The sequence below is a fragment of the Manis javanica genome, chromosome 4 (genome assembly GCF_040802235.1).
Source record: "Manis javanica isolate MJ-LG chromosome 4, MJ_LKY, whole genome shotgun sequence".
NCBI classification, from domain to species: domain Eukaryota; kingdom Metazoa; phylum Chordata; class Mammalia; order Pholidota; family Manidae; genus Manis; species Manis javanica.
The window spans coordinates 8,924,321-8,937,882 of NC_133159.1; the positions used below are offsets into that span (position 1 = coordinate 8,924,321).

The following is a 13,562-nucleotide window of genomic DNA, read 5'->3' on the forward strand; positions in this document are numbered from 1 at the left end:
AGCTGCTGACTTAACCACTGTTAAGCCTGGAGAACAGAAGCTAGAGAAGTCAGCAGACATCAAAACGATACATGTCAGATGTGATTTTCCATCAGTAGTGTTAGAAAAGGGGGTTGTCTTAGTCCATGCAGGTACTATAACAAAAATACCAAAGACTGAGGGGCTTAAACAACAGATGTTTATTTCTCACAGTCCTGCAGGCTCAGAAGTTAAAGATCAGAGGGCCAAAACAGTTGTGTCTGTGAGGGCCTGCTTCCTGGTTCATAGAGGGTCACGTTTTTGCTACGTCCTTCTGTGGCAGAGGCAGGCAAGAGAGCTCTCTGGGTCTGTTTTGTTAGGGCATTCACTAATCCTATCCGTGAGGGCTCCACATTCATGCCCTAAGTACCTTTCCAAGGCTCACTTGCCGACACCATCACTTCTGGGATTAGCATTTCATCCTAAAGATTTTGGGGGGGACACAAACATTTAGTCCATAATAGAGGTTATCTGTATTTCTAAGCAGCATCCTATTTATCTATCTACAATTATTCATACTTAACTCTACATGATATACCATAACGTGTAAATACATGTTTAATACAGCCACAGAGGTGGCCACAATTTTTATTTTCATGGTACTTGTCAAATTTGAACTGTAGGGAATACAGAGGTCAAGGAACATCTTACTAGTTCAGACCAGTGACATTCAGAAAGCCTCTTTGGTCCCACTCTGAAGAATCCCATTGTGGCAGCAACTTAAGTTGGTTAGTTTTACTGAAATTTCCGACTGCCCATTTTGCTATATGTTTCCAGTTTCGAATTTCTCTGTAATAAGCTGAGTCATTACCCATCTAGTCGTTAGTGTTGCTGCTGCGTTCACATAGAACTCCTTTTTAAAAAGGAGTTTATCAACACCAACAGCCTTACCTGGCACCCTCATGTCAGGGGAAGGCAGACGTGCCTTTATAGTGTGGCAGCCAGTCCCTCTGCTCCAGGTTCTCCTACCCTGTGATCTGTCACCACTTACTGCTTCAGTATTTAAAAGCCTCCTGGCATTGGCTGCAGGGCACACTGGAGTTAAAGACATGAAGCTTTGATCCTGAACCCACAAAACCACCTGTTTCCGGTTCTCTTAAGCCCCAGCAAGGACTTGTGAAAATGGAATCATTGAGCATGAGTGGTTTCCTTACAGCCAAGTGGTTATCTACCAGGATAACCACTTGGCTGTAAGTCAAGATAGTGGCTTATAAAATATTAAATAGTAATAAAAAACATTCAGAAGCTATAGACGCTTATGTGAATGTTGTCTTTCAAAAGGCAGTATCCTAAGCTCTGTGTGCTTCCAGCTAAGCATCACTGAAGACATGTTTGGAATCCTCTTCTGCCCGTGTTCAGAAAGCTGAGCGGTGCCTCACACAGTGCTGCGTCATCACTCTCCAGTCATGGGGTGGCCTTCCTTGGCCTCACATCTTTTTCTGCCTCCTTTCCCCTCTTCCCATTTTACTCTTCTTGTCTCAACTTAGCTGCATCCTCTTCCTTTACTCCTTGGAGGGGCCCTGGGGCCAGGCCAGAGCGGGGATCCCCTGGAGAGCCAGATGACTCCCAGGAAGCTCCGGTCAGCGTCGCTGGTTGGGAACGTGGGGGTGCGTGACCAGCCAGTAAAGGGGGTGGAGGAAGCCAGCGCTTTGTGAGGGGAGTGCTGTGATGACGCCTTGCTTGCTCCGCACAGGTGGGTCTCTTCGTGGACTTCTTCGTGCGTCTCTTCACCGAGCTCAAGTTTGGAGTGGTACAGACATGTATCCTTGCCATGGTTCTAGGTGTTCCCAGACTCGGTGGTCACTGACTTTGCCTGCTTGTCTAGATAACGATAGATGTTATCTTTGAAGAGTTATTTATTAGCTATCTGGCTTTGAAGGTTTTAATTATAATTGGAGGACACAGGAGAAAGACTTTAATAAATAGATTGATTCATGTTTGTGGTTGGCGAGATGTAAATACCACACAGATGCCCTTTCTCCCCAGTCAGTCTGTAAATTCAGTGTAGTTCCAGTCAAGATCCCAATAGAATTTTTCAGGAACTTGAAAATTCTCTTGCTAAATTTGCATGGAAGAATAAAGGGCCAAAAGTAATCAAGACATTTTTTAACAACAAGCAGGGGGACTTGCCCTACTCCATGTCAAGACTTGTATACTTTTAAGACACAGAAATTGAAACAGTGTTTTACTGGTGCAGCAATACCCAAGTAGACCAATGGAAAATAACAGAGGAGGAGAAACTGGCCTGTACATATGCAGAAGTGTGAATGAACGGCAGAGTTAATGTTATAAATCAGTGGGGAGAAACAGATGGATTATTTAATAAAAGTTGCTGGGACATTGGTTACCCCTCGGGAAAAATATAAAATTAGATTCCTACTTTGTACTATAAATTAATTGCAGGTAGAATGACATTGTAAAAAGACCAAACAAAACTTTAAGGTATGATGTCAAGAGTAGGAAGTAATTTCTCAAAACTCTGGGAGGCACAAAGGGAAGGGGTGAAGATCAATAACCTTGACCACATCAATGTAAGTAAACAAACAAAATAACCCAAGCAGCAATAAAACAATGCAAAAGCAGACTCACAACCAAGGAGAGGTTACTCACTCTGCATTTAAGAGACAAATAAGTAGTATCTACAGTATAGGAAGAACTGCAGCTCAATAAGAAAAAAGCCCAAACGGTCCAATAGGAAAATGAGCCAAGGATGTGAACCGGCAGTTCTCAGAAAAGGGAAATTGAATGGCCAATAAAAAAGCCTATGGAAAAGTGCTCACCTCACCACTAAACAGGGAAATGCAAATTAAATTAAGGTGCCCTTCCCTCTGACTCATGAATTCTTCCTTTCGATGTGGGCCTTAGACACGTACAGAGATACTCACTGCAGCTTTGTGATCGCAAAAAGTTGAAGTCACACCAAATGGGAAAAGGGAAAAATTGTAGTATGTTCTTTCAATATAATTTTATGCAGAAGTTAAAATGAGTGAACCAGAGTTGTGTGTATCAACATGGCTAATTCTCAAAAGCTCAATGCTGAGGGAGAGAAAAAAGGAAATTGTGAAAAGTGCATGAAGTGCAACTTAATTTTAGGAACACTTAAAACAACATGGATACATATGAAAATATACAGGGAAGGAGGCATGATAATTTCAGGTTAGTATTCGTCCCAGCGGGGAGAGGGAAGGAATCAAAGCGTTTGTTTTTTTTAATGGTATCTAATGTTCTGCTTTTTAAAAATTATCTGGAGCAAATATGGCATAATGTTGAGATTTGTGAAAGCTGAGAGTGGGGAGGTGGTGCAGGTGTTATTCTGTGTAACATTTGAAGTAGTTCATACCTTAGCAGTTCCCAATGTAGAAGACACCTCAGGCAAGTTGTTTCTTTCGAGTTTCCATATGGAGAACAGGGATCCTGCGGTAGGCAGCCAAGGTGTTTCTGAGGAGGAGAGGCTGCAGCGTTTCAGGTGACTGCGGGAGCGCCCCTGACTGGCAGGCATGCTTTCCTTGACCCAGTTTCTGTAGCGGTGGAGGAGTGCAGCCGGAAAGGCTGTCTTGCCCTGTCCCTCCTCGAGCTCTTGGGTTTCAACCTGACTTTTGTCTTCTTGGCGAGCCTTCTTGTCCTAATTGAGGTGAGGTGGTATGGCTCTTGCCATCTTGCCTATGAGGTCTTCCATGCCTGTGCTCATTTTCTGCCTTTCCATTTTGGCAATGTCAGGAAACTGAGTTAGACTGAGAATGTAGATTCCTGCAGAAGGTGGCTTCTCATTCACTCACTCAGAGAGGTCTCTGAAAGAAAAGGTTTCATCCTCTGATGAGATTAAAGAGGAAAAATCCAGATTGGTTCTCAACCATGGCAGCACATTAGAATCACCCAGGGAACTTTAAAAATGACTTTAAATACGTTTAAAATACTTTTAACTATAAAATAGCTCTGAAACGACTGCTACCCAGCTCAGAAGAATGAGATCAGAATCTCCAGAAGTGGGGTGCCTGCACTGATTGTTGGAAGGCCCCCCAGGTGAGGCTGAATCATGGGAATGTGACTCCTCCGGTCTCCCCTCAGACCTGCTGAGTCAGAAGCCCAGGGTGGGGCCCGGCATCTGTGCTGGGACAGGCCCACAGGTCATGCTGGGGCCGATGCGCGCCAGTTGGTCCCTGTAGCGAGGCTTCTGAATGTAGGCCACCGGACCGGTGACTGTGAGTTGATGGGCCTGCCCACTCTCCCCTGCCAGCCAGTGGCAGCAGGTTCCGGGGTACCCGAGATCAAGTGCTATCTGAATGGTGTGAAGGTGCCTGGGATCGTCCGTCTCCGGACCCTGGTCTGCAAAGCCTTTGGAGTGCTGTTCAGTGTGGCTGGAGGTAAGGAGGTCTTTCTTTCATCCTTCAGGTAGTCAAGGGATGAGGATGAAGAAGTGGTATGTATATGCATTAGTAGATTTGGATTTGAAGGGCGCCATCACACAGATCTCCGCACGTTTTGTTGGTGGGTTTTTTAAGTGAAGCGTCTGTCAGTAAGTTACCATTCAGAGATACCTGACGGACACTATTTAGTTTTGAGGCAGAATGATCATCGAGCTGGTTTACAGCCTTGGCTTTTTGCAAAGTCATCAAGCTTTTTGTGTAAATGGCCAGATAGCAAATATTTTAGGTTTCGTGGGCCAAGAGGCAAAATGGAATATGTAGCTACTTAAACTTGATATAATCATCTAAAACATATCCATGTGAGAATATACAAACCATTCTTAGCTCTCTGGCTGTACAAAAACAGGCAGTAATCCTGTCTTGGCCCGTAGGCTATAGTTTACTGACCCCCGATTTGGAGTTTATTTATAAAGAGTATTTTTCTTATTTAATGAAAATTTGACTCAAGAAGTTTCTCTTACCATCATATGATCGTCTCTGTTTAGTAGCTGTCAGGAGAATGTCTGTGTAGCAAAGGCCTCCTGACCCAGAGACCGTCCTGTGCTGACTGATGCTGTCCCTTTTCCCACCTGTTCCCAGGGCTCTTCGTGGGGAAGGAAGGCCCCATGATCCACAGTGGAGCCGTGGTGGGAGCCGGCCTCCCTCAGGTAAGGGACGACGAGCTGGGAGTGTATGTCCCTCAGGGCAGGCTTCCAGGGTGGGGACTGTCCATGGTTGAATTTGGAAAAATCCATCGGGAGCACCCTAACGTGGCTTTAGAATCTGCTGTCAGTTTGGGTTGATGTGAAAAGCATGTGGTCTGTCTCCCAGGAGAGCAGGTAACTGGTACCTTGAGATTTTAGCAAGGTTCTACCGAGTCCTAGGGGCAGAATTGGGACGTGGAGAAAGTCTGTTCAAATGAAAGGCAGCTGGTGCCCCAGCAGCCTTGCCAGACGCCTCCACATAAGGTGGCTGCATAGATCGCGTCCGGGCTTCCAAGTCCCAGGAGGTGGATGCGTGGCAGACGGGTTTGGGCCCAGCTCTATGCCGAGTCCAGGTGAAACAGCCCAGGACTAGTAAGAGTCCTGTCTGGGCCGGACCCTCCATTTTTTCTTTTTTAAAGCTGAGGCTGGAGAAGCTAAGGAACTAGCTCGGGACTCCAGAGCCCCCAATCGCCAGGGCTGTGAGTCTGGGGAGCCTCAGTTCCTTTGCACCGTCCCTGCAGACAGTTACGTCAGTGCTCTGAAGGGAGAGGGTTCCTGGGGGGTGAGCTGTCGGAGCCAAGCGGGGAGGCTTTCGTCCCAAGCCGTCTTTTCATCTCTCTCGTTCCTGCCTTTATGTCAAGCACCCACCTCCCAGAAATGAGCTGAGAGGTGGAAGGAGGCCAAGCAGGGACTGGGCGGCAGCGTGAGAACCTCTCGGCCTGGCCGGGGTGTGCCTTCCTGCCCTGCCTCCTGGAACAGAGCTGACTTCATCTTCGGCAGCAGCTTTCAGTTCCTCCAACCCCCGTTGGCTCTGCTGTTTCCCCTTTTCTTTCTGACTTGTTGATAAAGCGCAGTTTTGTCAAATGCAAAATCTGACGTTTGTACAAAATGCACCTTCTGAGGATACTAGGAATTTGGGGGCAGGAACAGAAGTTTCTCCCAAAGTAGCTTTTTTCCCCCCTAGGTTGCTGTCCTGGACTCTTCCTTCTCATAGCACACGTGCCCAGGTGTGCTCAAGCAGAGGGGACTTCCAGCGGGGATCCCTGCAGCCTCCATCCCTACAGGCCCCCCTCTGACTTTGTTTTCTCTTGTTCTAGTTTCAGAGCATTTCCTTACGAAAGATCCGGTTTAACTTCCCCTATTTCCGAAGTGACAGGTATGGAAAAGTTAGGAATTTATGTTGGGTGGGGGAAGAAGTGTTCATTTACTGCCGCTCAGGCTGCTACTCACTCTAGCCTGCTTATAATCTCCCTGCCGGGCAGGTTGCTTGTCAAACTGACTGTCAGAAAGAAGTGGGCTTTAAATTTTTCTTCTGAAAATAAGCACAAGGGCCAAGCTGGCATCATGGCTTCTATTTTGTCATGACAGAAGGCCTAGAACCACCTCAGGCAATGAGGAAGACAGTCCAGGATTGAAAACATGACCAAAATGTCCCCTGGAGGTCCACGGCCATTGCCGAGCACCTCCATATATGGGGCCTCAGTGGATCATCTCAGTGCTGCCACCTCCCAACAGGCACATTATCAAGAATGTATCTGATATTCCAGAATGATCTTCCAACTTTTCTGGGCTGGAAGGTGCTCTTCTTGGTACTTTTCTTTCCTGTGGGATTTGTGCTACTGACACCTTGCAATGCCCTTGAAGCCAGGGGCCCCAGTGCAGAATTGTCCACCTTCTTGTCTTGGTGTGCCTACAAGTTGTTGTTACCTGCTCCTCTGCGTGTAACCAGCACTTGGACGCTCTCACTGGTGCTGTGACTTTCTGGAAGGAAGATCCAGTGAGATTGTGGCTCAGCAGTGACCTGCTTCCTGAGTGGGTGGCTGAGACTCCACGTTCGGAGCAGACTGTCATCGGGGAGCCCCTGCCCCTGAAGGAACCCCAGCTGGGGAGGGCGCTTGGCTCGTGGGTGAACTGTGTTTGCTGCCGTCTGTCTCACCAGAGCCTGTCCTTACACAGAGGCCCTGGCTCTGCACGGGTCACGTGATGAGACGTTGGTGGATCAGGAAGTGGAAAATGGCCTTTTCCAGCCTGAGGACTCTTTCCTGGGAAAACCGTCTGTCTCTTGTCTTCTCTCCTCAGAGACAAGCGGGACTTCGTATCAGCAGGGGCGGCTGCCGGAGTCGCTGCCGCTTTCGGGGCTCCCATTGGGGGTACTCTGTTCAGTCTGGAGGAGGGCTCGTCCTTCTGGAACCAAGGGCTCACGTGGAAAGTGGTGAGGAGGACCTTCAGTGAAATCTTCTCCTAAACTTAACACACACCCCAAAGTTAAACTGGATATATTTAACTTTGTCTCTTACTCTGTATGTCTACCGGTAGGTTCACTGAGACTGGGAGGATTGCCTTTAGTGGAAATTCCATTGTTCTGAAAACCCATAACCTCCAAACTGTGGACTTTTCTATACCTTCCATTTTAATGCCCTCCCTACGCCCCTCTCAGTGAACCCTCTGACGTGAAAACATGAGATGGTCTGTGTGCAAAGGCAGGCGGGGCAGCGCCCAGACCTGAGCCCCCTCTCCTGCCTCAGAGGGCCGTGTTCTCCCTCCGGTGTTGACTGCTGGCTGCCACAGGCTCTGAATGAATAGGCCCTCACAATAGGCTGTTGAGTGGGAACCTCTTTAGCCTTTTCCTGTCTTTCACACTTGAGGTGAAAGATCCCTACATCCAAACCTGGAGTTGACAGGTTTCTATGTGGGGCAGTAGGTTTTGTGAGGACGTGTCAGGGAAAAAACAGGACTTGTCACTGTTGAATGTTTTTGTCTTTGTCACCTGTCCCCTAGCTCTTTTGTTCCATGTCTGCCACCTTCACCCTCAACTTCTTCCGTTCCGGGATTCAGTTTGGAAGTTGGGGTTCCTTCCAGCTCCCTGGATTGCTGAACTTTGGCGAGTTTAAGGTACGTTTTATCCTTTTCCCCAGAATTTCTCGCCTGACCCAGGAAAATTGCTGTCAAGTAAAGTACCAGAGAGAAGTGAGCAGAAGGGTAGGTACAGCCTGCGGTGGGGCGTTCCTCACGCTGCGCGCTCGGCGAGGGCAGGATGCCAGCGCGGGCCCCGCTCCGCGGGGAGCAACAGCCTCGCCTCCCATTTCCGGCTTCTCCGCACTGTCCCTTCCTGTTCTCACGGGCACTGTGGTTTTTCTCTCTCCCTCCCCTACCCCTTCTCTCAGTGCTCTGACTCTGATAAAAAATGTCATCTCTGGACAGCTCTGGATTTGGGTTTCTTCGTCGTGATGGGGGTCACTGGGGGCCTCCTGGGAGCCACATTCAACTGTCTGAACAAGAGGCTTGCAAAGTACCGTATGCGAAACGTGCACCCAAAACCCAAGCTCGTCAGGTACCTGCGCAGTCGCCCCTTGCCTGCCGGCTCCCCGAGCTCTGTGTGGACAGGGCGTCTCTCCTGAGGCGGGTGATCATGTGAACACCCTGCTTCCCACACCAGCTTTGATCTGGTGTCTGAGACTGAGGATGTAGATGGGCTCATAAATCTGCTATTTGGTCAACAGGCCAAAAGGTTGAATCTGAGCTTGATTTGTGTCAGAGTCGCTGGTTGACTGCCAGCCTCTCTTGTCACAGGGCACATGACAAAGTCAGGAGGGTCATTGAGACCCTCGCCCCTAAGACCTAGAACAGAAAGATGACGAGCATTTGGCAGCCCACGTTACCGGCTCCCCACATTTCACGTACAAACCGCTGGGACTCAGCAAGTCGCTGGCTGCCCAGAGGCTGCCGTACACGCTCTCGGGGAAATGAGTGTCGGAACAGGCAGAGTTGGGTTTTGAATTCCTGAGACTGGGTTTATTTTATCATGAAATAACAACCGTGCTTTGCTTCCTAGAGTCTTAGAGAGCCTGTTGGTGTCTCTGGTAACCACCGTGGTGGTGTTTGTGGCCTCACTGGTGTTAGGAGAATGCCGAGAGAGGTCATCTTCGAGTCAAATCGGTAATGACTCATTCCAGCTCCAGGTAACCCCATGCACCTGCTACCTTTGTCCTGCACCACAAAGAATCAGAAATGAATGACTTGCCTCTGTTCAGCACTAATCCATGTGTCAGGTTCATTGTTCCACACCTGTAGCAGGTAGCTGAGAGAGAGGAACTTGTGGTAGTCTTTTTACCTAAGAGAGGATGTGCACGCTCTATTTTTTCCTTTTTGTGAACAACCCTGGCCATCACAGAGGGAGGGTCCTCTCTCTCCCCCTCTCTGTTGAACAAGATAACTGGAAACAAGCTGAGGAAGCAGACCGTCTGCTTCTTCAAGCGCTGGTCTGCTCTTCTCCCTCTGCATGCCTGGCAGGCACCCACCCGTCTCACCCTCAGGTTTGTGAGTCACCTTGCGGGGAGAAAGGAAGCAGCCACCCTGGTCTTCCCAGCATCTCTTTGTTCTTACTGGGTTTAGGCCACTTACTGGCAAATGTTCTTTGGTATTTCTCCTTTCCCTGTCTTGAGAGTATGTAGTATTTTCCAGAACCTTTCCCTGAAAGAGCAGGTCAATGAGATAGGCATTGGAACTTTCTCTGGCCTGCATTTTTTTTTTTGTCCAGCAGTGGGTCTGAGAGCTAGTCTGTAGTGAGCCAGAGGTGTGGGTCTGGCCTCAAGGGTGGAGGTAGAGAGCATTCTCTGAGTACCCTGTCTGGTTGCCCCTGAATAGCGCTCAGATCCCTCAGAGCCCCATTTAGGGTCTTTGTCTTGGATGGCTGCCTCTTCAGGGTCCCTGGGAACAGTCCATGAACAACAGACTCTATTAGAATCAGGAGTCTTCAAACCATAGCCCGTGGGCCAAATCTGGCCCTTAGCAACTGCTTATTTTTATGTAGCTTCAAGCTATATAAAAATAAGCTACATTTTTAAAGAGTTGGAAAAAAGAAAAGAAAAAATATGCAACAGAGACTGTGCCCTGCAAAGACTTAAGATATTTAATACCTGGCTCTTTACAGAAAAAAATTGCCAACCCCATTTACTAGTTATCCCTGAGGCTAACTCATTACCAGACTAGTGTTTTCCGAAATGTGTTCCATGGAACATTGATATGTATGATTAAAAAACAAATGGACAGGGATTCCATGGTCAAATGGGTTGACCAGAATTAAGTAAGTTTCTTTAATACAGGACTTCCTAGGGCCTTTAAAATTCCAGTAAGTGTTACAAATGTTTGGAATGTTCATTGTGGGTTAGATAATCCACTGGGCACTTCACGTACATGACCTCATTTTAATCCTTTCCGCTGCTGTATTGGCTAGTATTGTCCCCATGCTACGGCTGAGAAAACTGAGGCAAAGTGAGGTCTCGACCAAGGTCACTCAGCTAGTAACATATAGCGTGAGGCAGATATGATTCCCATTCCATAGATGAGGAAACTGAAGCTCCACAAAATGAAATACCTTTCCCAAGGTCATTCAAGAGTGGCAGAGTCAAATCTGTCTTATTTTGGCATGTGTGCTCTGCTTTTAGCAAATATTTTGATTTCCAAGGTGCTGTGATGCTTTGCAAAGAATTTAACTGCAGGACTCCTTCCAGAGAGCGCCTTCAGGAACTGGCATTCCCTCTACATCCAGTTTGGGAAATACCACAAGTGTAGATCATTACACTGTTGTCTCAACTTGTCCACCATTCACTGTTTTGCACACATTTCTCCTTTGCCAGCTCCTCCCAGCCAGGTTCTGCCAAAGGGGACTGTCCTGTTCCCTACAGCAGCCTTCATCAGCTGTAGTGCCCAGCCAGGCTCACCTGGTAGCGTTATACAAACACAGCACCGTGTATCGCTGTAGGGCCACCTAAGGGCATCTCTACAGTGTCATCCATAGAACTGAGTCCAGTAAAAATCCGTATCCTTTATGGGCACGTGTCATTGTACTCTGTTTGCACGCACAGTTACCTGCGTGAAGTAAATGCCTGGCCTGGACTAGTGCCCACCACCAACTGAAAAATAAGAATTGTCATGCTCCAGAGAACCTTACCCTCTAAGGAGCCAGGCAGTACCACACAAAATAATAGAGGGAATGAGAGGTCTGAGATGTGGAGGAACAATCTCCTCTTTTCCAGTTTGGGTTCTGTTCATCCGGGTGGGGCTTGGGGAGAGAGGCAGCCAGGAGTACAGTGTCTGCATGTGGGCTTCCTGGAGAAGTGGGGTCTCTTCCAGCAAATGCAGGGTGGAGGCTTTCTTGATTTGGAGCCCAAGTTGGGGCATTAGGTCCTCTGCAGACACCTGTCAGCTCCCACCCACTCGTCTGTCACCGGCCTCATCTCCCCACACCCCGTGGGCTTGGGCCTGGCTCCCAGCAGGATCACTTGCAAAATTCACACCAGGAGAGGAAGCAAAGCCAAATCCATGGTGAATCATAATGTAGCTGTATTTTCATGATGAATGTGGATAAACAAGGGCCCTCCACCTGATTATTTCATCTGCAAAATGCAGGAACTACAGTATCACAGCTGCTGTTGGGTACGGACTTATTATTTGCTCTCTGTTTAAAGCCCGCCCAGCCTTCCCGACCTAGCTGGAGACGTCCCCTTGAAGACTTGGTGCCCTGGGAGGCGTACTGGCTTTGTACTGACTTTTGGATTCCTGCCTTTTTAGGTCATGTCAGAAGATGTGAATTCAAGTATCAAGACCTTTTTTTGTCCCAATGAGACCTACAATGACATGGCCACACTCTTCTTCAATCCCCAGGAGTCTGCCATCCTTCAGCTCTTCCACCAGGATGGTGAGTGGCTGTGTACCCCCTTGTTCCTGGGCAATTTGTTTGTCCTGCAGGGAACAAGTGATCAGTCCTCTGCCCCTTGCGTTGGCCCTCAGACACAGCCAGGCTTGCCATTGATTCTGAGCGAGAACAGGACTTTTCCTTTGTAATACCAACCCAGACAAGATGAGTGTTTCTGCCTCCAGTGTTGGAGTTGAACCGGTTCGGGTACGGGACCTGGCAGGCGCCGAGGGGGTCTGGCGGGCTTTGGCAGGCATCTGGTAGTGGGAGTCAGGTCGGTCCTTGCCTTGCAGGTACTTTCAGCCCCATCACGTTGGCCTTGTTCTTCGTCCTGTATTTCCTGCTTGCATGCTGGACGTACGGCACTTCCGTTCCAAGTGGCCTTTTTGTGCCCTCTCTGCTGTGTGGAGCTGCTTTTGGACGTTTAGTGGCCAATGTCCTCAAAAGGTACCGTGTAGGTGTGTGTGTGCCTGAGCATATGCACGTGTACACTCGCACAAGCATGCGGACCATAGCTCCCCTCCCCCTTTTTCTCCCCCTACCCCCCCAAGCAGGATTCTCAGCCATGTTCTTGACTTTCTTCTCCACAGCTACATTGGATTGGGCCATATCTACTCAGGGACCTTTGCCCTGATTGGCGCCGCTGCATTCTTGGGTGGGGTAGTCCGTATGACTATCAGTCTCACTGTCATCCTGATTGAATCTACCAATGAGATTACTTATGGGCTTCCCATTATGATCACGCTGATGGTGAGTACACCCCTTCTAGGCCTGCTGCAGGTTTAGGGCCAAGTTCAGCCCCAACAGCCTCTTTTCAAGTCTTGGCTTCGTGTTTCAGGTGGCCAAGTGGACCGGGGACTTTTTCAGTAAGGGCATTTATGATATCCACGTGGGCCTGCGCGGAGTGCCTCTTCTGGAATGGGAGACAGAGGTGGAGATGGACAAGTGAGGCCGTGACTCCTCTTTCTGCCCTGGTTTCAGCATTTATAAACCCCTAGGGCCTAGGAGTGTTTGTGTCAAGGTAGAAATGGGCATTAAGATTCGTGGGTTGGAATAAAGTGAAACAGTAGGTGACAACAGGCAGGTCATTCAAACAGCAGCACGTCTGTTCTGAGCCCCTTGGGGGGTGTTGAGCCCTGGGTGTGGTGGGAGCTGGGGTGGGGCAGAGGCCAAAGGGTGGGGCTGAGGTGGGTGGGGCCGCCTCATGGTGTCGCCGGCTCCTGTGGTGCTCTGGTGGGATGTGAAGTGAGGTCTCTGCGTGAAGTCTGTTTTACGATTGACCGTTTAAGGGTCTCCAAAACCGTGTGAGTGAGAACTAGCCTGCCTCACGCGTGCCTGGCCAAGTGTCACACTGCCGGCAGTGATCATTCTGAACATTATCACCAATTACCCATCAACCCACGAAGCTTGGGCCTCCTGTGTCTAGAGGGAAACTTCTATAAAGGGGTAGATAGTAGATATTTTCAGCTTTGTAGGCCATGTGGTCTCTGTCACAGCTGTTCGGCTCTGCCACTGTAGAACCGAAGCAGCATAGACATCTGTAAGTAAGCGAGTTTGGCCGGATTTGCCCTGTGGGCCGCTTGGCCTAAAGGAGCACCCAGACACATTTCATACATTCCAGTTGTATAATTAATCAATGGTGACATGTGGAATGTGCCATGGAGTGCCAAGGAGAGGGTGGCCAATCCCCTGGGCAGGCAGACGGGGTTTGTAGCGAGGGGACATTTTCTTTGGAGCCAAGGA

At 48.8% G+C, this 13,562-nt stretch overlaps 1 protein-coding gene and 1 long non-coding RNA gene across 5 annotated transcripts in view; one reads left to right on the plus strand and one right to left on the minus strand.

Moving 5' to 3' along the window:
- Nucleotides 1-13,562, plus strand: part of CLCN6 (chloride voltage-gated channel 6) — a 28,121-nt gene that overhangs the window by 6,826 nt on the left and 7,733 nt on the right. For 3 of the 4 annotated variants that reach the window (XR_001850388.3, XM_017643270.3, XM_073233191.1), the window contains exons 5-17: nucleotides 1,712-1,778; nucleotides 3,543-3,649; nucleotides 4,253-4,379; nucleotides 5,022-5,089; nucleotides 6,223-6,281; nucleotides 7,205-7,337; nucleotides 7,904-8,017; nucleotides 8,290-8,456; nucleotides 8,958-9,084; nucleotides 11,696-11,822; nucleotides 12,113-12,266; nucleotides 12,410-12,569; nucleotides 12,658-12,764. Coding sequence is in view for 3 of the 4 variants with exons in the window: in XM_017643270.3 (XP_017498759.1) it covers nucleotides 1,712-1,778; nucleotides 3,543-3,649; nucleotides 4,253-4,379; nucleotides 5,022-5,089; nucleotides 6,223-6,281; nucleotides 7,205-7,337; nucleotides 7,904-8,017; nucleotides 8,290-8,456; nucleotides 8,958-9,084; nucleotides 11,696-11,822; nucleotides 12,113-12,266; nucleotides 12,410-12,569; nucleotides 12,658-12,764 (1,517 nt within the window). In the remaining variant the exon portion in view is untranslated. Of the gene's footprint in view, nucleotides 1-1,711; nucleotides 1,779-3,542; nucleotides 3,650-4,022; nucleotides 4,039-4,252; nucleotides 4,380-5,021; nucleotides 5,090-6,222; nucleotides 6,282-7,204; nucleotides 7,338-7,903; nucleotides 8,018-8,289; nucleotides 8,457-8,957; nucleotides 9,085-11,695; nucleotides 11,823-12,112; nucleotides 12,267-12,409; nucleotides 12,570-12,657; nucleotides 12,765-13,562 lie in introns of those variants that run through there. The other variant, XM_037000052.2, reaches the window with a different exon arrangement.
- Nucleotides 161-3,495, minus strand: LOC140848819 (uncharacterized). The gene is made up of 2 exons (XR_012129988.1): nucleotides 3,359-3,495; nucleotides 161-440 (listed from the first exon to the last, which is right to left on the minus strand). It is a non-coding gene; the product is annotated as an uncharacterized lncRNA (long non-coding RNA).